Here is a 27,912-nt window from a genome sequence, read left to right as displayed (position 1 = left end):
CTTTCTAGAGTTCCAACACAACCATGTGAGGGGTGAGTCTGCTTTGTATGACAGACACCAAACACGAGCCATAAAATCCACATCCTCATGCATGTGCAGTCATAGCTCATTAAGCCACTGTATCAGTGAGCTATGTTTGATTAACGACTGTATAATCTATTTGGGGACTGTGCCACTAGTTCCTTGTACATATTCTTTTTTATGGATAAACCAATACTTGGATGAAGTATATGAAAGCAAACAAGAAATCATAAAAGAAATAAAATAATTAAAACAATATCTGGAATTGGAGAGGTGGGGAGGTGTAGCAGAAGGAAACCCACTTAGAAGATCTTGGAGCAATATATTAAGGAACAGCAAGATACTTGCCAGTTAGTGCAAAGTTTTCCACATCACAAGCAAACCCCTAGCTAAACAGAAAAAACAATCAGTCTGACTTCGGTTTATTTTTTTTTATGGGACAGGGACAAAGCCAGGAAAAAAGCAGTAACGTCCAGAGAGGAGAATGAAGCTCAGCCTAGCTTCAAGCCCTCAAGTGAAACGTGGAGAAGGATGAACCGGGGGAAGGAACTGCAGCAGTGTACAGCTGCTGAGAGGTGAGCTGGGCGTTCAGGGCCACGCCACGCATCGCCCTGCAGTGGCATTGGCCCCAGGTGCACACAGCCCACAGTCTGCAGAATTCGAGCAGGTTTTCAGGAGGCTCCTCCGCCGCTCATTTCGCCTCCGCCTCCTGCTTTGTCCCCTGGCCCTGGCACTTCTCGGTGCAGTTCTGGGTGGAGAACAAAGTCCTGCAGCCTCGCTGCCTTGCGTAGGGCACCGAGGGCACCGAGCCTCCCATGGCAGCGCGTGAAGGGCCGCTTTGTTCAGCGGGCTCAGCGCTGCCTTGTTCCTCCGGCAGCAGCGCGGAGGCCGCTGGCGGGCGGCCTGCAGGGAGGGGAGGAGCAGGGACACGAGGGCACCGCGCTGCCCCCACAGTGCCAGCGCCCCTCGTGCATCCTCTCCCCCTGAGATGGCTCCGTGCCGCCCTCTCCTCGTGCTGTCGGGGCTGGAGGCACAGCCTCTGCCTTGTCTAGAGCTGGGCCACCACCGGCCCGCGCCCCCTGGCGGGGACGGAGCCGGAACGGAGCCGGGGCGGGGCCGGGGGCGCGCCGCAACCCGCCCCCGGGGCTGCCCTGCCCTGCCCGGCCCTGCCCGGCCCCGCTCCCGGCAGCTGCCTCCAGCCCGGCCGCGAGTGCCAGCAGCAGGTAGGGCCGGCCCCGGAGCCCCGCGGGGACGCGGTGCTGGGTGGGGGGGTCTCTAGGGGGGGGGTCGCCCTTCCCCGAGACCCCCCCCTGGGCGGAGGGGAACCGCGGAGCCCTCGCCGCCGGGGGGCCGGGGTGCGGCGGGAGGGCACCGGGAGGCTCCGGGAGGCTCCGGCACCGAGCGGTGCCCCCCTGTTCGCCGCCCGTCCGAGCTGGGCGAGGTTTTACGGCGCCTCCCGAAATCCCCGCGCCGATCGCGGCCCCCCGCGAGGAAAAAACGCCGTGCAGGGGGCGGGGGGCACAGCGCGGGGCCGGCCGCTTTGTTCTCGGCCTGGGGAAGGAATGCTTGAAAAGTCTGTTTGAACAGAAATGCCAAAAATGTAGACACTTAAAACGTATTTGAAATGTTTCCTAGGAAGAGTTTTTTTAAAAAAAAAGTTATGGGGATGACTTGTTTCAAGGAGGCCTCATTAGTAAGTAGATCCTCTCTGAATAAAACTGCTTTGAATGTTTCTTGCTTTTGGATGTAAAAAATCCGACTTTGCTAACAAGGATGACACTAGCATCAGTTTCCCCTAAGTCTCCTTTTTTTTCGTACTGATCATTAGAATTCTTCAATTTTCCACTACCAACTTTGCATGACGCAAGTTTATCAGCAAAAAAGTTTTCTTCGCTGGATTTATGGCATGGCTCAGCTTAGGGTATTCCTGCTCTGCCGTAAAACAGGTTTCTTAAGCATCTCTCATCCCTCAGGTTTCTCAAACTACTTTACAAAATCCTATGTAACATCTGCCTGGGCAAATGAAACGTTCTCTGGGTAACTGGGAGCAGGTCTTGCACAACCTTGGGTGTCACGAAGGGCTCCCCTCATCTTATCCGTCAGCTGGTTTATTCCGTTATCCATACGAGGGAGTGCTGAGGGATCTAACTTTAACCCATCAGCTAGCAGGGAGAAGCAGAACCCAGCCCTGCTTGACGTCTGCTCTGCAGGATGGCTGCTGTGAGCACTGCAGCTGCCTCCTGCCCGTGCTGTGCCATCCTGCGAGGTGTGGTCCCGCACCCCGAGTTGTGCTGTACCGCTCATCTCCAGTGCGGATAATGAGAACGCTGCGCTCTGCGCTCATGCACCAGTCCTGGGTGTCAGCGTTAGTTTATCTGTACCATCAACGGGCCCCATGGCAGGACTGGCTTGCTGGAGCAGCGGGAAGTCAGGCTCTGTGGGTTTCACTAGAATTCAGCAGGAAGATGGGGTAGGGATTGCAGTGACACCTCATCGGTGGCGTAGGTGGATGGATGGCTTCTGAAATTGTTTGTGTTGAAATGCACAGAGGGATTTCCCAGTGGACATCTAAGTGTTTAGGTACCAAAGCGTTTTAGTGAGCAGTGAATACCTTCGGTGTCCCTGGGAGAATATCTCCTGCCCGCAGAAGAATGAACGCTTTCTTCAGCCTGATGAAATTCCAGTGCTATGGGGAAAGTGCAAGGAAATTGAACCAGCAATCGATCTCTGGCTACTTTTGAATGTCTAAAGGGTGACAAAGCAAAAATGCTACCGTTAGTTTCAGGTTTGGTTTTACAGGCACCAATCCAACCTGTTTGTGAATGTGCTCCTTTTGTCACCGAAGCAGGGATGCGAGATAGCATTCCACAATCCAGTTCATGGTTCCGATAACGTTACCACCGGGGATCGCTGCCAGTTCCAGCTAAAAGGCTGGCTGCCTGACATGTTCCATTACAAGGCAGTTTTTCTAGATACTTTATGTACTTTGGTGAGTGCTTCAACCACTTCTTGAGTTAGCAGTGTGGCCAGCAGCCTCACTGAGGGGGGGATGCTGCTTCTGGGAAAAAGAAAAGGTAAGAGCCTTTGTACAGCACAAGAAGCAGCAGCTAGCTGTTTTCAAAGACCCGTGCTGAGCCAACGCTTCCCCAAGTTCTGATAAAAGAACTTCTTGTAGGCTGGCAGTTTTACAGCGTCCTGGTGGGAACTAAACCGCTCTTAAAATAGCTCTGTGACTTACTTGGTGCTGGGGATTTGTATCAGCTTTTAACTTGCTTTACAAATACAAGCCTTCCCGTTTAATTCTCGGCTCAGACATTAGTGTTGTTACTCAGTAACATATATATGAAAGGAGATGGTGGATAGGCACAGGGGACTCTGCAAACTATCTATTTTGCCATTTTATTTGGAATCCTGACACCAAAAGAAATATTTTTGGGGTTGTTTTTTCTCCCCACCTTTTTTTTTTTTTTCTTTCTTTTTTAAATATGAGCTGAAGTGATCACGTTGCAGACTGGTTGCAGTAAAGCAGAACATGGTTAAACACAGACATGAAGTGGTGTGCTCACAGTGAGTAACTACTGTCTAGGAAGAAGCAGCTGTTCTTGTTTTTTGTTCACTTTCACTGCATTTAGGAACTGCTGTATGAATAATTGAGTTCTGAATATATCTCTGCCTGATTGCTATCAAATGCTTTTCATGAAGCGGCAGAAAATTCTGCAGTGGGCAATTTGTCAGCAGCAAGTTGTGTGTTATACTTGTTGCTGTTGGTTAGTAGTTGTCTGATGCTCTAAGCAAGGTATTTGATGTCGCTTCTAAAAATTAAATCTGAAACCAAAACCATACATATTGTTATTTTGTATGTGCTCTTATAATCTGCTTTGAACCATTTTAAGCTCAAGACTCAAAAGATGCCTTGTGCAGTGGCTTTCAAAGGCCACTGAGGTATTACATTAAGCAAAAGAATTGTTTTTTTTTTTGTATGTGTGTGTGCAGTTTATCACTTTGTGTACCTCTGTCACATAGTTTATTCTGCATCTCAGCATTAGTTAAAGTCCTTGTCTTTTCAGTCTCTTAATCATTAATTAATCACTGCAGACACTAAGAAGACTAAGGGAATCTGAAAGAAATGCTCTGGATGATTCATTCCGTTCCCATATAAGGAACGGAGTTGCCAGCTACAAGCTGGGCTGGAACCGTTTTACCAGTATGGGACACAAACTAGGTGGGGATAGAGCACAGCCACAGAGCCCGCCGCGTTCTGTTAGTCTGCAAAGTATTTTCCTGCAGGAGGCTCCACGAAACAATGGCGCTGTGCAAAGGTAATGCAGTCAGATACAGCCCTCAGGGCAGGAGCAGGGAAGCTGTCACACTGGTTCATTCGTAGCAGATGTTTAGGCAAAGGAAGAGAAAGAAGTCTGCACGGGCAGATTTCCTTAGGTCTATCCTCGTAGCTTCTGGCAGTTGAAAACTGTCATGATTAGGGATTTCCAGAAGTGAAGGTTGCATCCAAATTATCGTGTTTAATAGTCCCTAATCATCCCCTCCCTTGTGAATTTATCTTATCTTTTGGATTCCACTTGTAGTTCTACTCCTGAGCAATAGTTTCAATGTTGTGCCTGCAGAGTACTCCTTTAGTTTTCTTTAAAACTGCTACGCAGCAATTAGGCTGTCCATCTAGAAACAATGCCTTGATGCACATCCAAAAAATAGAGAATTTCTGGTTTTAGCCCACACTGCTGCCTGTGTCATTGTTATGCCCAAAATGAAGTCTAGAGTTGGGTTATCTTCAGAGCCCAGACTGTCAAGAATTTGTCTCCCAGGAGCAGCTGTGGGGATTTACCACCAAGAGTGCTGTCACCACGGAAGTAAGTGACAGCTGGTTGCTTCCTGCCCAAACAGGAGGAATGGGGATGCTGCTAAACCACGAGGCAGACTGCAAAACCTGTGCAGTGTTTCTGTGGTTAAAGATCTTCTGTCTTCCCATGATTTTGTTTTTCAGTAAGGAAATAAAAGTAAATGAACTGGGTGGTGGGAGAGTCTGCACGGGCTGCATACGCAGCAGGCCCAGGTTTCCTAGGGTGTGTTTGTGCCCCGTCTGCTTCCGAAGAAGTCCTGGATGTTGGCACGTTTCCTGTATTTACACTGCATCCTTCAGTCTTCAGCTCGCTGATAGCCAAAGTTCAGTGGCTGCCCGGGTAGATTCACCAGGCCTTTTATGAGCTCTTTGGCACGCAGCAAGGTGATCAGTACACAGACCAGTGCGTCCGTACCCTCCAGGTACAGCCGTGCTGCTGCTACTTGCCTGATCATGGCCGTCAGTGTTTTTCTTGCAGTACCACAAGCCCACAGCTGCACAGACACTCAGCGTACGTAGTCTGCTGATCCAGGTGTGTATCTAGGGCACCATCAGAGAACTGGTTTGATAATGTGTCACGGTTAAGGCCCGTCAGAGGTGGAATGAGATCAGACTGTTCATAAGCTGTCAGCTTTCAGTACTTCCCAACTGCTCAGTGAGGAAAAGTGTGATCTGAAAAATTAGGAGAGGAAGCAGGGGCCTTTCACGGTAAGCACTTGAACTAGCAGCAGGGTTGCCAAGTATTTATCCCTGATTATCCACTGACGATGCACTTACAAGGTTAAATACAGCTCAGACATTTGTGGGGTTGAATGGAGCGCCAGCAGCTTTTTCCTGGGGTGCTCAGCACGGCTCAGGAGCCGTGTAAGGTGCTGTGGAAATGCCAGCCCAGAACAGCCGTGCTGGAGCTGATTTTTTTTTTATTATTATTAAAACCAAGTTGTTGGCTCTTTTTGGTCAAAGTTTGGGAAAAGTTTAGATGGCTTGGACTCTGATTTTTTTTTCCTTTTACTCATTTCAGGGTTCTTTTCCAACTGCAGGCTGTGTTTTTGATCTTTTCCTTATTCTCTTTTGCCCCTCATCCACCTCCCACTGAGAACCTGAAGAACTGGGGCTGCCCTCAGCTGGTGTCCCAGCACAACTGGAGGAGGGAGAAACAACCCTTTGTGTTGTTTCTAGTCAGCCCATGGGATGGCATCCAAAAACAAAGTTTAAACATATGTTATTTACTGAATGTTTCCACACAGTAAAAATACAGCTACAATTCAAAACAGCATCTTGAAAACTCTGGAGGAAATGAATCATCCCGAATCTTTCGGGCTGGATGGAGGCCGCAGTGCTGAGAGCCGTCGCCGTTAGGACTTTCCCTTCTTGCAGGCTGCCTTCCTTGAGAACGCCTGTGGTTCCTCACCACCGAAAGCCTGAATCCCATTAAAAATAAAGTTAAAAACCTCTGTCAATCACCAGAGGGAGAGCTGTAAACACTCTCCTGTGAGGAAGGAGGGATTATGTTGGCGTTCCCGTTTATAGCATTGCCATCTTGTGGCTGCACGCCATGTGGGATGGATGATGCACGGTGCTCCTGCCAAGGCCGTGGTGCTCGCAGGCGTTGTGGCTTTGGGGCCGAAAACAGCCTTCGTGAGAAGTCGCTCTGCTCGAGCCAGGGTCGTTAATGCAGGGACCACATCTGCATGTGTTAGGAGAAGTTGAAAGGGGAACTCTAGTAGCTCTACATCGATTTACGTGGAAGTGGGTGTCTGTGGGGCAGACCGCAGTGTGAAATGGGGGCGTCCTGCCCCTGGTGTCCTGAGGAGGAGGGAGGTGGGGACATGCAGGACTGCCTGCGGGGAGCAGCCATGGCAGCGCTAGCTCGTCCCTTGTGCCCGTCAGCAGGTAAATGCTGGAACTGCAAACCTGCAGCAGACACAGCTCACATTCCAGCCAACATCCCGGGGGCAGCAGAAGCGTGCTGATTTCGGTGAGCTGCTTTCTGTCTCCCCCCTGTGCACTGCCCAGGCTGTGCTGCCCCAGCAGCCAGACCCCTCGCGGGCCGGGGACGTGCCGTGCTGCACCAGCAGGGCATAGCACAACGTTCCCTCTATGTGCTTTTTAATCACAGCTGCTTTATCCTCAACCCCAATATTTGCATGTACTTCTCCTTATCCTTGCCGTCCGTGTAGCCGTGGCCTATTGCAAGTCTCTTCACCTGGTCACCTGGGCCTGCTGCTGCACTGGGAGGGCAAGGCCGTGCGTCACGCTTCCCTTTTGGATTTGTTTGAGGCTGTCTCTTCTGCTTTCTATCCTGTCCTCTCCAATAATGTATCGCTCTCTGCTTCTTTGGGTTAATGTTAATGAGTTGAGCAGACTTCTGTGCTACTGAGGAATGTGTTGGCTGCTTTGCAGGAGGAACACGGCTTGCATAAAGTTGCAGATCACTTCCTGGGTACGCAGCCAGAAGCTGGTGGCTGGAGGGAGAACATCTGTGTCATGTCCCTGCAGCTGACCACGAGCATTTCCTCACTGTCTCCATGCGTGTGCTTTGGCTGTCACCACCAGATCTGTCTATGGGACGTAACATGGGGTTGTAGTCATGTTTTAATGCACTGGGTTATGTCTTATGGGCTATATACACCCTCCTTTGAGATGTGTTTTTAGCACTGAATGATGATTTGTGTTTAAGTACAATTCAGGATTCATTTTTGCTCGCAACAGAAGGAAAGTGGCCAGCAGTTCCCACTGGTCCATACTTATCTCTGCTGTGTGTGTTTTAAGTGCATGATTCAGCTCCCATGTATGCTCTTAAGGCAGGGCTTTTAAACAGTTGATTGTATCAGCAGATTTTCTCTGGGTGTGTTTCAACCAGATGGGAGACCTGCACATTATCCAAGAGTTTCTCCCATGTAAGTAATATTCCTCCTGATTCATATCAGTGCAACTGAGAAGAAACTCAGGCTTTTGTGTTTCTGGAGTTTCAGTATTTTTCTATGCACCAAGTTTTCAGCCCTGGCGCATTGGACTGAAGCCTCTATGTTTACTGAGTGGATCATTTTCAAAAGGTAGAGACCAGAATAGAGCTGACATGACTCATAATGCAAACAAACAGCTGGAAAAAGTGAACAATACGTAAATCATCTGGGTGTTCTGGTTTGCTAAAGTGGTTTAGGAGGAATTTTAACTTTTAAACGCAAAAACCTCCTTTGCCATTTGTGCAGATAATGCTGTACTTTGTGTCCTGGATGGTTGATTTGAGATCGTCTTGGGACCAGAGGCATGTTTTAAATCAAGGAGGAAGCTGCAGAAGGGACAATGCCAGTTTGAACTTTCTGGATTTGCTGTTAAGAATATCATTAACCATGCTGCTCCTCCTATAGAAGATTGAAATAGTTTATGCAGTCACTGTGGTTAGAGTAGAAGGAGGCTCTTCCATGCCAGTTTGCCTTGTCTCATGGAGCTTTGTTTACTAACTTCTTCTAGGGATGGGAGGAAAGGGGTTGTTCTTAGCATTATGTGTATATGAATTTAGCAATGTCAGGAGACTGAAAACTGATCTCATGTCTCATTTTAGATATTTTTCAATGCTTGTCACCGTGGCAACAAAGCTGACGTCCCACCAGATTTATTTTCAGCAACTTACTGAAAAATTAGTCATATATACTATTTTGGCAAGGAGGCTATAAAGAATGTAAAAGTATTTCCGTTTTCACTATGTACTGGCAGCTGTTAATACTGCGCTGAATTGCCTTCCTTTCTCTGTTTCATGCAGTGTCATGTCTTGAATTTCGTATTGTCAGAACTTGAATGATTCTGTAATATTCAATCTGACAATCTTCATAAATTCATCAGAGGTTTTATGAGTTTGCAAAGGTTTGGAGAGAAAAGCAATGGCTGCGTGGGTAGTCAGGAAGTGCAGACTCTCTTTAAAGTGTAGAAACAGCTGTACCCAAAGCAAGCAATGTGATTTGGGGTATGTTTGATCTGTTCAGTGACATCCTCAGACAGTGATCTGCAGGATGCAGCTCTTGCTCAGCAGTGTTACTGTTGCACGTACAGCCTGCTGATTTTATTAGGATTGAACATGCTGGCAGTACAACTTTGGTCCTTGCAAAACAGAGACTCAGTTCTCCTGTCGTTGCTGCAGAAATGTGGTGATTATTTACTTCTCTCCCTCTATATAGGAGGTGTGGAATGCTAGGAGGCAAGGGAGTCTTGCTTTTCCTGAGGAGGTATATTATTATTTCTTTGTAGCAATCCATAGTCTCCAGGCAGTTTTTGACAAATAAATAGAAGAAAAGAAAACCTGGGTGGAAATGTAACCATTTGCCTCCAAGGTACAGCGAGGATCGGTGCACAAGAAGCGTTTTTGAAACATGAATGCTGTGTGGATGGAAACTCTACTAAGATTTCCTGTTCTCCCCACATTTTAGAAATTCAGACTGGACTTGACAGTTATTTTGATGCTGCGTAAGTATTATTCATCAAAATCAAATATTCTGCTTTTGCCAACTGGAAATGCAGAAATCGTTCCAGAATTACACAGCAGGTGTTTTACATACTCGGTGTTGTAATGTTATGCTGGCTGCAGACCTTCCTGTATGGGCCTTGTTACGCATCAAGTTTAACCAAATTAACTGAACCTGTTATGAACTGGACACTGGGGTTGCAAATGAGAACAACCACATGGTGATCTCGCCTGCCACTGCTTATTTCACAGCCTGATTCGATTCAGCCAGGCTTTCCTGAGCAGCCGCCCTGTGCGGGTAAGTAAGAAGGTCCAGAGTCCTCCTGATTCATTGTCGGCTGAACAAAAATAAGCACGCTCACAAGCACCATTTCTGTTAAACCAGGATGCCATGAACATAGAGATCAGACCTCTGGGTCTCTGTGTGTCATGTAAATACTTAAATTATCTCTTGCCTTTGCAACACGTAGACCTCTTTACAGCTGAAGCTATTAAACGAACCACTGCACTTATTTCTTTTTTTTATTGACTATTTTACCAGCAATTTTCCACCTCTTTTTTTCCAACTGCCCATATTCAGTAAGTAAGGATTCAGAAAAAAAGCCTCCAAAAGCTTCACTGAATGGCTTAAAAATATATGTGCTTTTTGCAGCCTTAGAAATGTCAGAGTACAAAGTGTTGTGAGGAAAGCCCTGTGTGCTAATATTTGCTATGTCATACAGAGGAACTGGCTACTAAATATTTACACCCGATCCTGTGTATTTAATCTCACTTCAGTAAATTTTTAATTATTAAAGTATTACTGCCTTGCACATTTTGTGGTCTGAAATACTCTGGCAGTGCCAGAAGTCAGAAAATGTTTTGTCTGAGTGTGTGCATTCCTGCAGCTGTGGTGAGCTGCTCCGAATGTTTGAGGTTGAGGGGGAACCAGGCTGGAGCCTAACAGAATGAAGATTTTTCTCCTCTTTTTTTTTTTTTTTTTTTTTATTCTGTGAGTTTGGACGATGTCGTCTCACAGAAAGATTCTTTAGGTGGCATCATTACATGGCTTAAATGGAGGTAGGTGGGAAGATGTGACAGTATATTTGATGTGGAGGAACTGGGCATTAATTGTTGCCCCTAATGGGTGTTGCTGTGTGATGGGGCAAAGAATAAGAGATTCTGGGCTCACAGGTGTGTCTTGACATGGAACAGGCTGCTCCTTTCTGTGTAGGGCTGGGGCCCTGCTGAAGAACCGGGCACATTCACGTCAGGAACAAACTCAGAGGGGAGTGAAGACAAACGGTGAAAATGCTGATGGCATCAGTTTGTGAGGGCACAGAGCTGCTGTGACAGGGGAGTGGGAGGCACAGCCACAGAGATTAACGTGAGGAGCATAAATGGGAGTATTTGGGGAGGGAGGCAGGCAAAGAGAACTGGTTCTTACACGTTCCAGGGTGGAAATCAGAAAGGGATTTTGGGTTGGGTATCAGGAAAGAATAAAGGGTCCTGAAGCAGTGGTGGTGGAAGCACCGGCTGTCGGGCCTCTCGCAGTGCAGTGACGGGGAGCATGGGCTGGAATGGCACATTTGCTTGGCCCAGAGGACCGGAGGGTTTCTCCGTCTTTCCTGGCCTTTCTTTTGAAGCAAGCAGCTTCCAGCCTCTGGAAAAAAAATCATTTAAAAATTTCTTGAAGAAGCAATCTCTAAATTCTGCCATTGATCTGTGAGAGACACACGTAGACTTTCGGGCAGCGTCTGCTTCCCTGGCACACCAGGTCTCGCACATCATGTGGCAAATAGGACATGCAGCCCTGCAATTATTTCTGTAGGCCAGTGTCCATCTGAAGCCCTTCTCAAATCTGTCACGATTGCGTTAACTGCACATCTGGATACCATAACAAGCTGTTGTCTTCCACTGCTTGCTCAGAACATTGGACTTCTTTTCTTAAGTTCTTGTTTTTATCACTCTGCAGCCAAGTGTCACTTAAATGATCCATCTGTGCCGAAATCCCGTATTTCAAGCCCTTTCCTTGTTTTCCTTAAACAATTTTCTTTTGCATAAGATGCTGGCTCTGCACAGCACCACTTCTGTGACTAAGCCGGACACTTATTAACATCAGCTTGAAATCTGCCTCTTTTCCCATGTCTCCAAGAAGACATCCTTCTCAGTATGGTCCTGGCAACCTCATCTGGCACATGCCGTCGGTCAGACATCCAGAGCACAGATCTCTGTGGCTCGATTTAACAATGCCACATTTGCTGACAGAGCAGTAAGCCATACCAGCTGCTCAAGTGTGTTACCCTCATTCCCTTCTGACATGCTTCAGCTGAATCTTTACCAAGGAATATGATAAAGTACCATTTACTCAATATAGCCCTCTTTCCTTCCTTTGCCCGCATTTACATTCTGCAGCTAATTGACAAGACAAGCTTGGACTCACAGCAAAATTTATAAAATACCAAGTTGATTAAAAGACCACATCCATTCCTCTCCTCAACCCCCCAACATGTTGTATGTATATCCTTACAGGCACCTATTTGGGGATTTGAATTTACCCTGACATGGGATGCTAACAATGAAGATGGCCCTAGGTCTCTTTGCCTTCAGCCTGTGAAGTGTATCAAAGCGTGGCACTATCCAGACATTTATTAATAAAAAGTCCAAAGTATTTTTCCATTTGGAAGGGCCTCACCTCTTTCGAATGTTTTGCAATCGGGTTGTCTTGGTTTGGGGATGCTGCAGCTGCAGGAGCCATTCACAGCTGGCTTCCTCGGAACACGAGGGCTGACCCAGTACACAGTTAGGCTTCCAAAAATTTTTTGCCAGTTTTTGGACCTCTGACACTGAATTTCCTTTGCAGAGATCAGAAATACCAGCGAGACTAAGGCATTGTTTTGATTATCTGTTGCAGTTTGATTTGCAGTGAGATTTTCAAAGATACATTCACTAAAACAGAGCTTGCCAACTTGAGATTTCAGAACAAAATGCATTGGCTTGGGTGAGAGAGAGAGACAAAAAGAATTCTCACGGAGAGAGGAGAAGGCACATACAAAGTGGGGTCTGATCTTTCCATCCTGGAAGTCTTGTTGTGGATTTAAGCAGGTGGAGCACCGGTCCCCTATTTAAGCATCTTTTGAGAGCTTTTGAAAGGGGGAACCTCAGACTGTCAGTAAGTCTTCTCTGGATGCCTTAAAAGCAAAAGAATAACCAACAGCATTAACACCAAGGCAGCAGTTGCATTCCTCCTGTCTTTCTCATTTAGCCTTGCAGGATGCCCGTGGGCACACAGCCCGCAGTGTGCCTGCAGCAGGTCTCAGCAGCACAGACACTGCTCGCACCTCAGGAGCCACCCCAGCACCCAGGGACAGCACGGGGCTGCTCTGCGCAGGGGTTGCCACGGCTGGAGGTGGGACAGAAGCTGTTCTGTGCAGTGTTCATACTGGGAATGTGCTGGATTGACTCGCTGAAGGGTAGGGCAGGCAGAAGAACGAGCTCCTTGCTGTCTCTGTCCCTGGTGGCAGATCACCAGCACGCTGCAGTCGTGCTATGTTGTACTTCCATTGGGCTGGAAGTACAGGTTTGATTTGAGGTTTGGTGAGGTTTGATGGCTGTTAAATTCCTGCCACAGGGGTCTTACTACACCCTCAGTAACATTTGGTTGTGGACTTACTGAGGTAGCTCTTGGTCTCTCACCCACCAGACCACCACCGTCCTTTTGCTAACACATGAGCTGAAACCCAGGGGTCTGTTTCAGCCCTCTCCAGGTTGTGTTCCTCTGATAGAGCTTGTGTAGATGCTACATTCAGGTGCAAGACTCACAAAACCTGTGCTGAATTTTACTTCTTTCTCCTCTGGTAAGTTCAGAGAGATGAAGGCATATTCCCTCCATCCTCAGGGTATTCAGATGTATGCTTTTAGTGGTTCTCTGTTCTTTTTCTCATTTTCAACATCTCTTTCTCTGCAGCCCTTGCCATCTGGCACAGCCTTTCTGTTCCTCTGCGTCTCGTCAACTTTCCATTTATTTGCAGTTTTTTCAGCAGGCAAAATGTTGCCTTTGTTGTTGACATCTCTTAATTTCTTCCCCTCTATTTGGCCTTATGACCAGATATTTGGCTTGTTTGAACATAATTGCACCGTCAGCTGTAATGGATAGCGTATTGTCTTGAGTTCTTGCCTGCTGGGATTAAGCATCTGTAAGTGGCTGAAAGAGTCTCTGAGATTTCCAAGAGGACTGTGCACAAACACGTTACGCCCCTGTGGTGCTGGGGGGGTGGGTGTGTTTGTCTGTGATAAAAGATTGGCTCCTGCAGCGTGTCTTCAATTGCGGGAGGAGGAGGAGGGAGCTGGGACTCCCTACAGCTTCTGCAGGGGAAGGGAGAAGCCCATTTGCTGTTAGAAATGGGCAGACAGGACTTCGGTTATGTTTTTCTCACCGTTTTTTGCACAATGGCTCTGAAGCTCAACTGTGTTAGCTCCATGTCTGTTGCAGGGCTTGGATATGTTGTTACAGCAGCTGTTGTGCTTTCAGCTGTGGTAAGTGCCTAACGCCACAATTAAACATTGGAAAACTTTAGGGTTTTGAGTACTTCTAAGAGTCACAGAGTTCTCTAATTCTTTCTAAGGAGCTCGTCCAATTTTGTAGTGGGGATTTGGGAGAAATTCTCAGGCTGACTGGAATCAGAACATGGATGTTCGCTGTTTTCTGTCTCTATCTGATACCTGATTTCAGCATAGGAATCACTTCAGTAGCTAACTTGCTATTTTGCTTTCTAGTTTGTAACATTCTTTATTTCTGCCTTGGAAGCTGACGTATTGTACTCTTGTCCATCAGCTACTGTGAACTGTCTCCTTTATCAAAATACTGGATGCTTCTAATATAACCTTTTAATTTTTTCTTCCCTGTTATCTGATACCACTTAAAGGCATGCAGTAATATACAGACAAACTTCCTTTACCAGTGCTACAGAAATGTGCTATTTCCTTTTGGTATTACAAAAGTGAATTGTTGTAAAATATAGCTATATGAAAGTGTTCATTGTGTTTTTTAAAATAATGGATTGTGTATTGCTAATAGATTATATTAACATGAAAATACACATCTTAAAGCAGAACTGCAATGTCCTTAGGACAGGATGTTATATACAGTATGTGTAATTCCTGAAATGGAACAGTTGCACAGAAATACTGAAGTAACTTGTCCCACAATTAGAAATGGAAGGTATATAAGAAACTTGTTAATTATCTAACTCTTTGATGATATTCACAACATTTTCCAGCGAGAGCTGGATAAGATTACACAAGCTGTAAGTAATGATAATTGTGCAAGATGTACAATGTACAGTGATGTGTTTATTTCCTGTGGTCTTGGACCTCATGCACCATCTATAGAAAATAATAGTAAGGGGACTTGACTTGCTTATGTTCTATAATGAAAAGTTAAAAATTAATATAGAAAATATATAAATAAAACCAGGAAAAGTAGACAAAAAAAATGTAGAGCTAATTGGAAGTGAAAAGTAACAGTGATCATTTGAGAAAGATTTTATTTATTTGCACAGTTCAGTGCAAGAGGAAAAAAAAAAAAATAAATAAACTCTCCCCTTGTTGCCTGGAACAATAGTTAAGAGATCAGAAGCAATATAATTTAAACAAGGGCTTCCTTGTACTGTGTGTACTGAATAACATTCTCTGTCCTGCCCCTAGCCTGTCAGCATGGTGGAACACGCTGAGTTTTCCAAGGCTGGGAAGGAGCCTGGCCTTCAGATTTGGAGGATTGAGAAATTTGATTTGGTCCCAGTGCCAAAAAATCTGTATGGAGACTTCTTCACAGGAGATTCCTATCTGGTGCTAAACACCATCAAGCAGCGGAATGGGAACCTCCAGTACGACTTGCACTTCTGGTTAGGTAAGTCTGATGGGAGTGCTCCTGAACTGGGAGCCCAAAGCGAACTCTCCTCACTACTCCAGCATTGTCCAGTGTTAGCCAAGGAAGTAAGGAACACAGAGTTTTGGGTGCACATAGTGCTACTCAGCTTAAATATTTGAAATGGTTTCTGCAAGAGTGAGTACAGCCATCTCTGTGCCTAGAAATAGAATTGTGTGAGCAAAAGAAGGGCTTTTCGGATCAAGATGACACAAGTCCTAGCTCTCCAGAGCCTCATGTCAGGCCCACAGAGAAGACGATCTCAGATGAAAGAGGCTGCCGAAATCCTTTCTGTTTGGAGGGATAGAAGTCAGCTGCTACCTTCCTCACTCAGTGGGTGTCCTTTGTCTCTGTGAAGTTTAGATCTCCTAATTGTCCTTCTGCCGTAAAAGTTACCGACTAACATGACAAGGCTTCTCCACATCCTGCAAAACCAAGACTCTTTGGCAATATTGTAGTTAAAGCTATGTAGGATACTTGCTTGGGGTTTGTCCTATTTGCCATCTCTCAATAGCTTTTCCATGCTAAAGAGCTCCTGAGAGGCAAACTGCTGGGGAACCGATGCCCTGCTGGTCCCTACAGTCTTCATAAACCATGGCAGTGTCTCCCTGCAGGTTCATCTGCTCATGATTTAGTCCATAGCAAGCTTCCTCCCAGGACAAAGCAAAATAGCAAAGGGCAAGTGCGTGATGCTTATCAAAGGTGCAGCTGTGAAGCAGTGGGGCTGCAGCAGATATGGTGGTATAATAAGCCTGACAGGAAAAAATAAGCTTTTTAATGCTCTTTGGGGTTGTTCTTAGAAAAGTTTGGAAATGGCTGTTCTGCAGACCTTCCTGAAAGCTAAGCTTTCCAGGAATCTCCTTTCTCCTTGGTGCTTGTGCAGTCGGATGTGGAGGCTGAAACCCTGTTGTTGCCTTTTCATTTCTTAGGAGATGAAAGCTCTCAAGATGAGCGCGGGGCAGCTGCCATCTTCACTGTTCAGATGGATGACTACCTTCAAGGGAAGGCTGTCCAACATCGTGAAGTGCAAGGCCATGAGTCTGCAACTTTCCTGGGATACTTCAAATCTGGCATCAAGTACAAGGTAAGTTATAACTGGATCTTTATGCTGCCAGTCTGATTCAAGTCTGCAAGATATGGCACCCTGCCCACTTCTCAGAAGAATGAGAGCTCCCTCTTTGCCAGTTGCTTAAAAACATTCTCAAACAGATGTTTTCAATGAGTTGGAACTGACAGGGTGGAGAACAGCAGATCCCAGTGGGAGAACTTTGGCTGAATTAATAATGCACAATTTTAGGAATCGGGGTTTTGTTTTTCTTCAAGAAGCAGAGGAAAAAACAGTCCCAAGATGTCTGGAATGAGTTTAAGAAACAGCAACCCTAGTTAATGGGAAACACCTACTCAGTAGACTTAATTTCTCCCTGATTACTTAACAGCTTAACCTTGCCAGTCCCATTTTCTGTGCTCAGTCCCTCTCCTAACCATACATAATGTTTGGGTAAAGCAGATGAATAGCAGTGGGAGTTGCTCTTCAATGCCTGCTTCTATTCCATTTTACTTCAGTAGTGGAATTCCACGGTAGTAAAGCAACAGCACGAGTATGAATCATTCTTTTTTTCTTTTGTCTTAGGCTGGTGGTGTGGCTTCTGGCTTCAGGCACGTGGTTCCCAATGAAGTGACTGTGCAGAGGCTTCTCCAGGTCAAAGGCAGGAGAGCAGTCCGAGCAACAGAGGTCCCTGTGACCTGGGAGAGCTTCAACACAGGCGATTGTTTCATCCTTGACCTTGGCAGCGTAAGTACCATGCAAAAGATGGGTTTATCAGCCTTTCAGGGGCAGAAATCTGATTAGTTCATTTTTTTATTTTATTTATTTCCACAGTGTTTAAGTTATCTGAAGTGTTGAGCATTCTAAAAGATTACATAGTCAGTCTTGTGACATCTTTCAGTCTCAGCTGTACTGCTGACTCCTTCAGAGAGGGCCGTGTTTGGATCCAACAAGTGTTAGCTGCATGATTTTTCTCTTCCCCCCCAGAACATCTACCAGTGGTGCGGCTCCAACAGCAATCGTCAAGAACGGCTGAAGGCCACTGTGCTGGCCAAGGGGATTCGGGACAACGAGCGGAATGGTCGAGCCAAGGTCTTCGTTTCAGAGGAAGGATCAGAGCGGGAGGAAATGCTTCAGGTTGGTCACTTCATCCATTCCTTTCTGCTGGAATGGGAAGGGCAGTATCTGGAAGAACGGATGCAATAGGTGGATAGGCTCAGTAGTGTGTGTCTTTCCTTATAAAGTGCTAGCAGTATAAACACTCTCAATTCAGTGCAGACTTGGTCCTCTGCATTGCTGGGACATCAGAATATATTTTATTTTTGCTTTTGTTGATCTAGAAGTTTCTTCTACTTGTTGCTTGTGGCTGGAGCATCTGGGGAACACAGATTCTCTTCAGTTGGTTAGTAATGCTTTTATGCTTTTTTTTTTTTTTTTTAATTTCTCTCTCAGGTCCTGGGACCAAAGCCCACTCTGCCAGTGGGAACTCCTGATGACACCAAAACCGATACAGCTAATAGGAAACTGGCTAAGCTCTACAAGGTAACAAGAAACAGATCCTGACAAATGTGGAGAATGGGTTAATCTTTGCACGATTAGATGGAGCTGGAGTAGTGGAGAAAAGCTTATCTGATCTCAGTCAAAGAGCTTTTTATGCACTTTTTAAGTGTATGAACTTTGGTTGCTTGCAATGCATCCCCACGTGTTAGTCAGCAGTGGGGATTCAGCTGGGACTTTTCAGGAATTTTTGAGGGAAAGGCAGAGTGTGAAATAAGTGGGTAAAAGAAAGGGAGTCTTCCTTTGTGCTACCAGAGGTTGTCTTAGGAAGATGACAAGATTGGACTAGAAAGACTGAGCCTGAAAACCACCTCTATCCTTTTCTACATCCAATGTGCACACTGGATGAAGCAGTGATTTGGAAGGTAACATTTGCCACCAGCTAATACAGGTGCAGAAGACTGTCCAAGACTTTTTGGGAGGAATCTCCTCTACAGCAGTCTCTGCTAATGATTTAGTGAATGTCTGCCAAGGTGGTTTGTAATGTAGGTCTTTATTCACTAGTAAGTACAGGATCTCAGACCATTAAACCCACTTGACACAGTTAGCAAGACAGTCCTCTCCAGTTGCTAGGTGCAGATATTTTGCTTTAGAAAAATGTATGGGCTGGTTTTGCACCAAAGATATTTACTATTTTGGATCAATCTTAATTTGGTCCCAGCATTATCTGTGTTGCTAGAAGTACTTGAAAGCTTCGGAGTAAGTGTTATGCTTTTGTCATAGTGTTGCTGTATCAAAGGTATCCTGTTTGAAAAACAGTAGTGCCTGGAGCAGCCAATGCATTCAAATTGATTTCCTTCCACTCCCTGAGTTTTGGATCATTGCCATGACGCTGGAGGAAAAAAAGGAAATGCCTTATCTAATCTCTGTGCTGTGTTATCATAGGTCTCAAATGGGGCTGGGAATATGGCAGTCTCCCTGGTGGCAGATGAGAACCCCTTCTCCCAGGCAGCCCTGAACACAGATGACTGTTTCATTCTGGACCACGGCACAGATGGAAAGATCTTTGTCTGGAAAGGTACCGTAGAGATGCAGGTGAAGCTGGTTATGCGTACGTAGGATTTGCATCCCATTACTGATCCCTGTTTCTTTTGAGCTGGGTAGGGGAGTGGACACTTGATGATGGTGGTGCTTTTCAGGACAAGTTCAGGTAGTACAAACAATCTCAGAAGAACACTCTCACCTGAAATGTTAGGTGTTAAGATACAGCATCTTTAGTGTACAGAATTAAACAAAGGGTTTTTGGAACCAGGACGAAAAAAAATGAAATGTCATAAGTAGAAAGGTGATTGTGTTCTCAGTCATTGCAGAAAAGGATATCAAACAATTTTCCTTTGCTCTTTGGCATCATCTTCTAGCTGGCAGGCTGGGCACTTCAGATGTTGCAAAAGGATGAAGTGCCTGGGACAGTTTTCTCTCTGGGTACACAAAACTTCGTAAAAGTTGATCCCTCTTCTCTCCATTTTCATTAAAGGCAGGAGTGCCAACTCTGAAGAGAGGAAGGCAGCCTTGAAAACAGCTTCTGAGTTCATTGATAAGATGAGTTATCCAAAGCATACCCAGGTAAGGATTTATTTATTTATTTTACCTTTTCCATGACCTCTCAAAATGGTGAAAAAGAGAAGGTGTAGGTAAACCTGCCCTTTTTGCTCTTAAAGTGATGATTCTAAGGGTCCCTTAGTCTTCCTCAAAACTCACCTTAGACTGAGTCTGAATCCCATAGCATATTCTGAGACCCAGGCATAGTTACACAAAGGCTTAAAGATTGACTAACACTGGCATGGAAGAAATCAATTCTTTCAATCTAGTGGTTGCAAGCAGCAGAAAACAGATGGATTGTGATGTCTCTCAATAAAGAGACATCAAAAATTACCATCTATATGGTAATAACTGGAGATTTTATTGATAGCTGTGTCTCAGTGAGACCTGACTTGGCTCTTAGTACTGCTTCTTGGCACCCAGCACTTCACTGTTGTAGTGTCAGAAGGGTTGTACCAGGCAATTCTGCCAGCTTGAAACCAGAGCTTCTATGAAGCAAGGCGTAGCCGGAGTCAGAGCTCTGTGGGATGCGGGGGAAGGCTGCTCATGATGGGCTGGCTCATTTGTTTCAGATCCAAGTCCTCCCTGAGAGTGGTGAGACACCTCTATTTAAGCAATTCTTCAAGAACTGGAGAGACAAGGACCAGACAGAAGGACTGGGACAGGCTTACATTTCTGGTCATGTTGCCAAGATCGAGAAGGTTCCTTTTGATGCCGCCACTCTTCACACCTCCAAGGCCATGGCTGCCCAGCATGGAATGGAAGATGATGGCTCTGGCAGGAAACAGGTGAGCTGCATCAGAATCCTTTTGGAAGGTTTCCAGAATTGTCTTTGCTACTACTGGAAGAACAGTGAGACAGATAGGACAGATAGGAGCCTGAGACTCACTGCGGTTTCGTAAATACTGAGGGAATTTTTAACATCAGAAATACCAGCAAGGTCTTGAGAGCCCTACAACCATGTGGTGTAGATGAGTTGTTATTTTCACTCCAAGATTGCCCTGAGGGCAATGTTTCACCCAATGGTGTGTAGCCAGACTTTCATATTCCACCTCCTCCCTGTTATTCTAGCTGTTGCCATCATGCATGGGATGGGTGTCTTTGAAGCAGTGGTGAAGATGGGTTTGAAAAGGCATCTGGGCTGGCGGTGTTAGTAGTTTGGTTGGCTTTTGTTCCAGTGTTTCTCACTGTTCTGATAAATCTGATCGAGGTTTGAGAGCTCTCAATAAGGTAAGCTAAATGTGCCTTGCTTCAGGCCCAGCTGCAGGCTGTGGAAATCTGATGGGCGGGAATGCCAGGCTTGTAGTGGCTTTCCCCAGCAGGTGGGGCTGCAGGACTGTAAATTTTAGGAAGCCAAATTAGGGAAGAAAATGGAATACAAGCTCTGTTCAGGAAAGTCTGTTTATTTTGCTTTCATGTTTCACTCAGAATATTTCTGTTCCTTTCCCTTTCTGTTCTTTTTCTAGATTTGGAGAATAGAAGGCTCAGAGAAAGTGCCAGTGGATCCTTCAACATATGGCCAGTTCTACGGAGGGGATAGTTATATTATCTTGTACAATTACCAGCATGCTGGAAAACAGGGACAGATCATTTACACTTGGTAAGAAGGCTTTCCTGGTGCAAGTCAGGAAACACTGGGACTAAGTGGTGCTCTGAGTCTTCTTTGAAAATGGATCACTGTTGGTTCCCATTTATAGAGGATCCTTAGGGAATAAGGTTTCACTTGGGGTAGTATTCCCTTCCAAAACACTACGAGAACTCTGAAATGTTTTGTTTGAAATTTTAATGGGTGGAATTACTGTGCTAACATCTTCCCCCTCCCCTTTTTTTTTTTCTCCCTACTAGTAGTTACTCCCTTCTTTGGATCACGCTCTAGACTTTTTGCGGAGTTTCTACATATGAGACCACTGTGACTGTCTTTTGTCATTTTGCCACCTTGGTTGGTGGCTTGAGACTCTTACAGTTCCCAAACCATACACTTAAAGAGGGCTTTTTCAGTGGTTAGTCTCACAGTGGTGAACTTCTTGCTTATCAGAGGGGTCACAGGCAAGCTCCATAACTGAAATCAAAAAGGGTGCGGTCTGTGTAGGTGCTGCATGTGTATTTCCTGCTAACAGTACCAACAGGAATGTTTTTAAGCCAGCTGCTAGAAGGATAATGTGAGCTAGGTGCGAAGGTACTAAAGAATCTGTGCTTATTTTCTAGAAAATGTCCCCATCTCCCCCTGTAATCAGTGTTACAATATAAGAGAGTGAATTTCTTCTTCATGTTGAATGAGGTACTGCAGACGTTAGGTAGCAAAAGTTTTTCTTCTGCCTTTGTCTTTATAAGGTGCATGTGTAGGGAGGGAAAGTGTTAAAAATACAACTCAAATTTTGCCTTGTCTTTCAGGCAGGGTGCTCATTCCACTCAAGATGAAATTGCAACCTCTGCATTCCTTACAGTGCAGCTGGATGAGGAGCTGGGAGGCACCCCTGTGCAGGTGAAAAAAAAAACACTAAAATCAACAACCAAACAAAAATCCAACAAAGCAGAAAAGTATACACTGTAGGAATAAATAAGATATAACTGGTTTTCTTATACCTTTTAAGTGGCAGTGAGCCTTCTGCTAACACCAGGAATTAACAATCTGCATTTCATACCAGTTAGTGCAACATGTTGACAGACAACAGAGCTTGGTGAGAGAAGAAGGAAACACCTTGGATATATTTAGCAATGTTTTTGCAAAAGCAGCTGGATTGATGAATGCAGCAAATTTCTGGAGTTAGCTAAGTTATCTATTTTTCTTCTTAACTTAAAGTGAGAAAAAAGGCATGCGACAGAAAAAAGCCCTTGGCATTTGAGAGAGGTGCAGCCTTTATAAAACAAGAGGTTTTTCATGGCTGTTACTTGTTACCTCTATGCCAGTCGATCACCCATCAATTAAAATGAAATGGCAACTGTGAGAGCTCAGTTTAAATGCTGGTCTGCTTTTGTGTGGAAGTTAATAGCTAAGTTCCAATAACCATCTGGATGCTATAGGAAGATTTTTGGCTGGAAGTATGGTGACAGAAGCCTTTTCTAGCATATCTGATGCTACTCTTCAGCAGCAGCTTAAAACTGAGTGTTTTTTTTTTTTTTAATTATTATTATTATTATTTTTATTTTCTCTAGAAACGAGTAGTGCAAGGAAAAGAGCCACCTCACCTGATGAGTATGTTTGGTGGAAAGCCCCTGATTGTTTACAAGGGTGGAACCTCTAGGGGAGGTGGCCAAACCACACCTGCAGAAACACGGCTGTTCCAAGTCCGATCCAGCACCTCAGGAGCTACTAGAGCGGTAGAGGTATGTGAAGAGCCAACTTCCATGTTGCATGCATTGGCTGTGATGGGGACATGAGCCCTTTGACAAGAACAAGGGCCAGATTGAGCTTTCTGATGTAAACTGTAACATACTTTGAAACCTTGATAAAGTGTTAAAAGATTTCTCTTTTCCTATGAATAAGTAGTAATAATCATCACCTTCTAATTAGTTCATAAATATCACCTTGAATAGGCTGACTTTGTTTTCTATGAAGTCCACAACAGATGTTAACACCTGCATACAATAACGCTTTTCAAACACTGTTGAAAACCATTAAGATCTGGTGCCAGATGTACTGTTGAAAACCATTTGGATGGATGTTGTGCTGGATGTTGTGACTTGTTCTTAGCCTGTGTGACCATGCTGCTAACCCTATGTGCAAATAGAACCTGTGCCAGGACACAGGTTAAGAGCCCTACTCCTTTGAAAAAAAAATGCACGCACACACAAAAACATGCAACAACAAAAAAAGGGAATGAACCCTGGTCAACAGCTATCACAGAATCATATTATAAAATGGAGTGGGTTGGAAGGGACCTTAAAGTTCATCTAACTCCAACCCCACTGCCATGGGCAGGGACGCCACCCACCAGATCCAGTTGTCCAAGGCCCTGTCCAGCCTGGCCTTGAACTCCTCCAGTGACAGAGCATCCACAACTCCTCTTGGCAACCTGTCCACTACTCTTACAGTGATGAATTTCCTCCTGTCTAATCTAAATCTATCCTCTCTTAGTTTAAGACTAGTTCCCCTTGTCATATCATTACCTATCTGAGTAGAGAGCCCTTCTCCATCCTTTTTATAAGACCCCTTTAAGTATTGAAAGGGTGCAATGAGGTCTCCCCAGAGCCTTCTCTCCTCCAGGCTGAAAATCCCCAACACTCTCAGCTTTTCTTCATAGGAGAGGTGCTCCAGTCCTCTGATCATCTTTGTAACCCTCCTCTAGACTAGAGCTCCGTGTGAGGCAGGAGCACTGTTCTGTGTCTGCAGTAACTTCCTAAGTTTCTAGTGTCATGATGGCATGTCTTTGTTGATGTAGGGGAAATTACATTAATGATTCATCAGCCTCAGCAACAGGGATGGAGCTCTCTGACAGGCTCCTCAGCAAATTCTTAAGTCTCCTGTCATAACCACGAAGACTGGCAAAATGACAGCTCCAATCATTCTTGCCATAGGTCATATGTATCTGTAGATTAAATGCAGAAACACAATTTATTTACTCTTCTCACATGACTAAGTCTAACTGATTACTCAGATATAGGCAAATATACAACGTATCTCCTAACTTTACATGCTTGTGTGGAATATCTTATTTGAAGTGTGTTTCAGGACAGATGCTGATTTTTATTTTGAAATAATGGGCTCTGCATAGGGAGTGATTATACCTGACACATGCAATATTCTTTCTCTTCAGCTGGATCCTGCTGCCAGTCAACTGAACTCCAACGATGCCTTTGTCCTGAAAACTCCTTCTGCTGCTTACCTTTGGGTTGGCCAAGGAGCCAGCAATGCCGAGAAATCAGGGGCACAAGAGTTGCTGAACGTTCTGGGAGCTCGCTCAGTACAGGTTTCTGAGGGTAGAGAGCCAGGTGAGGGAGATATGTGAAGTCTGAGATCATTTCTGTGTAGCTGCACTTTCTCAATTATTATTTCATGTATATTTTGTCTCCCAGAACAAGGAAATGTACACACAGACACAGAGTGGTTTCTCCAAGCTAGTACCTTCGCTGTGTTTAACAGTGCACTCATGTTTGTAGGCCTTTGGGAATTTGACATAGACAGAAGAGTGCTTCAAGTCCTACCCAAGCTATGCTGCCACTGTGTTTTCCATGATCAGTTGAAGCATCAGTATATCACTCTCTTTTTCAGAGAATTTCTGGGCTGCTTTGGGTGGCAAAGCTCCTTACCGTACCTCTCCCCGGCTGAAGGACAAGAAAATGGATGCTCACCCCCCTCGTCTTTTTGCATGCTCCAACAAGAGTGGACGCTTCACAGTGAGTATCTGGGAAGATAGTCAACTCAGCAGTCATCTGACAGAGCTGGGGGTAACTTCATCTCAGTCTGCTCTGAGTCAACCGAGGGGCTGTTATACCTTATCTGCCTTTGCAGTGTAACCTCCAGAAGGAAAGCAACAGCACCATTTTTTCTGCAGAGACGGCAGCTAGTTCTATAGCACTGTTGTCATCACAGCAACTTTCTGAACCATTAAACTGGTCCTCCCCTGGTTAATAACCAGCAAACTCCTCAGATTTTAACTCATGAATGTTTCTATTAACAAGAGGCAGCGTTAAAAGCCTTATGCATGAATTAAAGACTGTTTTATTAGGTAGACAGAGACTGATTTTGTGTTCTGTGGTGTAAGAACACTTCTGTAACATAGTCTGAGCTGCATGGTCAAAGACTGTGCCAATGGTATGCACCTCATTGACGAGAGGTGAAGCCAGAGCCCATGTAACCTGCATTCTTCCTGTAAAGGTAAAGTGATGCTTGAACTATATTCTCATCTTTTAACTTTATATTTTTCAGATTGAAGAAGTTCCTGGAGATCTGACTCAGGATGACCTTGCTACAGATGACGTTATGATCCTTGACACATGGGATCAGGTATGTCATGTTTACCTCTGAGGAGGAAAGTAAAGAATACGAACAGTGTGGCTCTAGATTAAGAGACCCAAATTACAAGAACTAGCAGAGTTGTTTTACTGTAGAGTCCTTCCGCCTTCAGGCCTGAGAACAAATCACCTCACTAGCAATGTTGAAGAGAACTTAGACCCAGAACCTTATAAAAGAGCCCGTGTCTTGCCACTTCGTTAGCTTATGGGCTGAAGCAGACAGGCTGTTGTGTATCATATATACTTCCCCAGGCTGTAAACTTCCTGAGGGCAGTGTCCTTGTCCTGGCTGGAGGTGACTGAACCGTGGTTAGGATTTAACAATTTAAGACACAGATACGTTTTCTGTAATTGAAAACAGAAGGCTTGGGTTAGTCACTGCACGTGAATCAGCCAAAAGTGAACTTAGAGATGAATTTTGTGTCTGTTTTATGTAAGAATGTTCAAACATTAGCAATTTTTCCTGATGTTAAACCAGTGTATAATTTGTTCATGTATCTAGAATTTACTGCAGATAAACTGCAGTCAAAAAGCTTTTTGTCAACTACCAGTAGCTTTAGCCAAGTCAATAAGCCACGCACACCAGGAGGAATTTGTTCTTGTTCTGTGCCATACTCTGGTCAATGAGCCCTTATCCTCTCTTTCATAAAGATACTGACTGTTGCTGAAACAATTCACATGATTATTTGTTTTTATTTTTTATTTTTAAATCTATAGGTCTTTGTATGGATTGGAAAAGATGCCCAGGAAGAAGAAAAGACTGAGGCTTTGAAATCTGGTACCGTTATGACATTTTATTCTCCGAAATAAGCGTTTGTTTTGTTTTCCCATTATCTGATCTTAAGGTAGAGAGAAACTTATCTTAATCATGATATGACATTCAATATTGTGATCAAAGAGACCACAGATAGAGAAAGGAGGATCCCAAATATCAGCGTAAAGAGGTGCAGCATTTAGACACACTGTGCTCAAACCCCAACAGTGAAAAAATACTCTTGCATGGATAAGTGGCTGTAGACTGCCACTAGTATTGGAGAATTTTACAATCCCAACATCTGCTTTCTACCTACAAATGCCACTCTTGTAACAGGTGTAGATAAAACCAGAGTGAAAGCTTGTTTTTTTTTTTTTTTTTTTTTTTTTTTGAATGACTACAGATACAATCTGAAATTGTATCTCTAGCATCCATTAAGCTGTAGTTAATCTGTTTCTTCTGTTGCTCCATAAGCTTTGGACTCCATGTGATTTTTCTCCTCCTTGTGCCTTTTACAGCTAAACGGTACATTGAAACGGATCCCGCCAGCAGAGATAAGAGAACTCCAGTCACGCTCGTTAAGCAAGGGTTTGAGCCTCCAACCTTCTCCGGCTGGTTCCTGGGCTGGGATGACGACTACTGGTCTGTTGATCCTCTACAGAGAGCAATGGCAGATGTGGATGTCTAAGGAACAGTTGTTTTTTTCTTTTGAAATGGAGCAAGTATAGTGCCTTCAATGCCTTCAAGGGCTACTTCTTCTTGCAGGCAATGATGTTAATAGCCAATTAGCTGTGCAATAAGTACCAAAACAATCGTGACCAGTCATATTGCTCTACTCCTTGCTTTGATTATATTTAATACAATAAAGCTTCTATGGAATAGAAGAAGAAAATGGTGGGCTTTGTTACTAAGAGGCAAACAATAACAGACACTGTAGATCCCACATTTTAACTTACTTGAAAAAAATACACCTTAGAAAAATAAACCTTGTTTGTGCCATTTCTTGCGAATGCACTTTTGGTAAATGTTTACAGAAAGGACGTGTGTGGGGAGGGAGGGGTAGAGATGGTTTGCTTTCTGCTCCCCAGGACTTTTGGCATTTAAGATCCTGAGAAATTCACAGTATCATTCTCTTTTAGAAAGTCATACAATAGTAAATAGCATTTTGTTTAACTCAGGATGAAAGGAAAAAGCATGTCCCTCTCATCAACAAGAATTCACAGGGGTGGCCAGCAGCAGTGAGGAGATTCACTCATCCTCCCCAAGGATTAATGTCAAGCTGTGCAATAGTTTTGTTCCTAACAGCAAGTGTGTGAAAACAATGATGCTAATCATTACATCTTTCTTAACCATATTAAATCCCCTGCCAAAAGTCAAGCTTATATTAACTGAAATACTAACCAACACCTGCAACTGGGTATGTTGATTTTCAGTACAGAGGAGGAAAGAGAAGTTCACAGCAAACAGGCCAGTGACAGAACAAGGGCATTTAAATAATTGATCGCAGCTTTTTGTTTTCATTCTTATCTCCCAATAATTAAGGATCAGATTACAAACTTGGGTGATAGCAGTAGCCTAAAGAACATCCCTGCCACGCAGACTAATTCTTACCTCATTTTAATCTTTAATTACATTTACTGTACAGGTGCAAAATATGAATAAAGTTTAACAGACTTGTAGCTCAAGACTACATGAACTGAAGATTATGCTTCTGGTATGAAGTATAAGCCTTTGCATCACAGCTAATAGTACAAGTCTGCTCACAGCAACATCAACAGGTAAATCACTTGTTTGCTAAATATATATGTGGTACAGAATCTTCTGTT

At 44.6% G+C, this 27,912-nt stretch overlaps 1 protein-coding gene across 4 annotated transcripts; it reads left to right on the top strand.

Annotated features, from left to right (window-relative positions):
* Positions 1–537: 537 nt before the first annotated feature.
* Positions 538–27,085, top strand: GSN (gelsolin). 4 transcript variants are annotated; one of them, XM_084493805.1, is made up of 18 exons: positions 538–596; positions 1,657–1,714; positions 15,021–15,222; positions 16,170–16,324; positions 16,871–17,032; positions 17,273–17,422; positions 17,738–17,827; positions 18,728–18,860; positions 19,317–19,405; positions 19,954–20,169; positions 20,848–20,981; positions 21,773–21,863; positions 22,535–22,705; positions 24,136–24,310; positions 24,591–24,715; positions 25,248–25,325; positions 26,050–26,110; positions 26,605–27,085. In XM_084493805.1, exons 1-18 carry the CDS (start codon positions 553–555, stop codon positions 26,772–26,774), a joined length of 2,304 nt encoding a protein of 767 aa, XP_084349931.1. In that variant the 5' UTR covers positions 538–552; the 3' UTR covers positions 26,775–27,085. The 4 variants fall into 4 exon arrangements, with proteins under 4 accessions (XP_084349931.1, XP_084349934.1, XP_084349933.1 ...); XM_084493807.1 differs by lacking the exon at positions 538–596 and adding an exon at positions 1,176–1,244; XM_084493808.1 differs by lacking the exons at positions 538–596; positions 1,657–1,714 and adding an exon at positions 1,154–1,244.
* The last annotated feature ends 827 nt before the right edge of the window (positions 27,086–27,912 follow it).

This window comes from Aythya ferina (assembly GCF_964211825.1).
Source record: "Aythya ferina genome assembly, chromosome: 20".
NCBI classification, from domain to species: Eukaryota; Metazoa; Chordata; class Aves; order Anseriformes; family Anatidae; genus Aythya; species Aythya ferina.
Note: the sequence above shows the minus strand (reverse complement) of the source record. Positions and strands in the feature narration are given on the sequence as shown.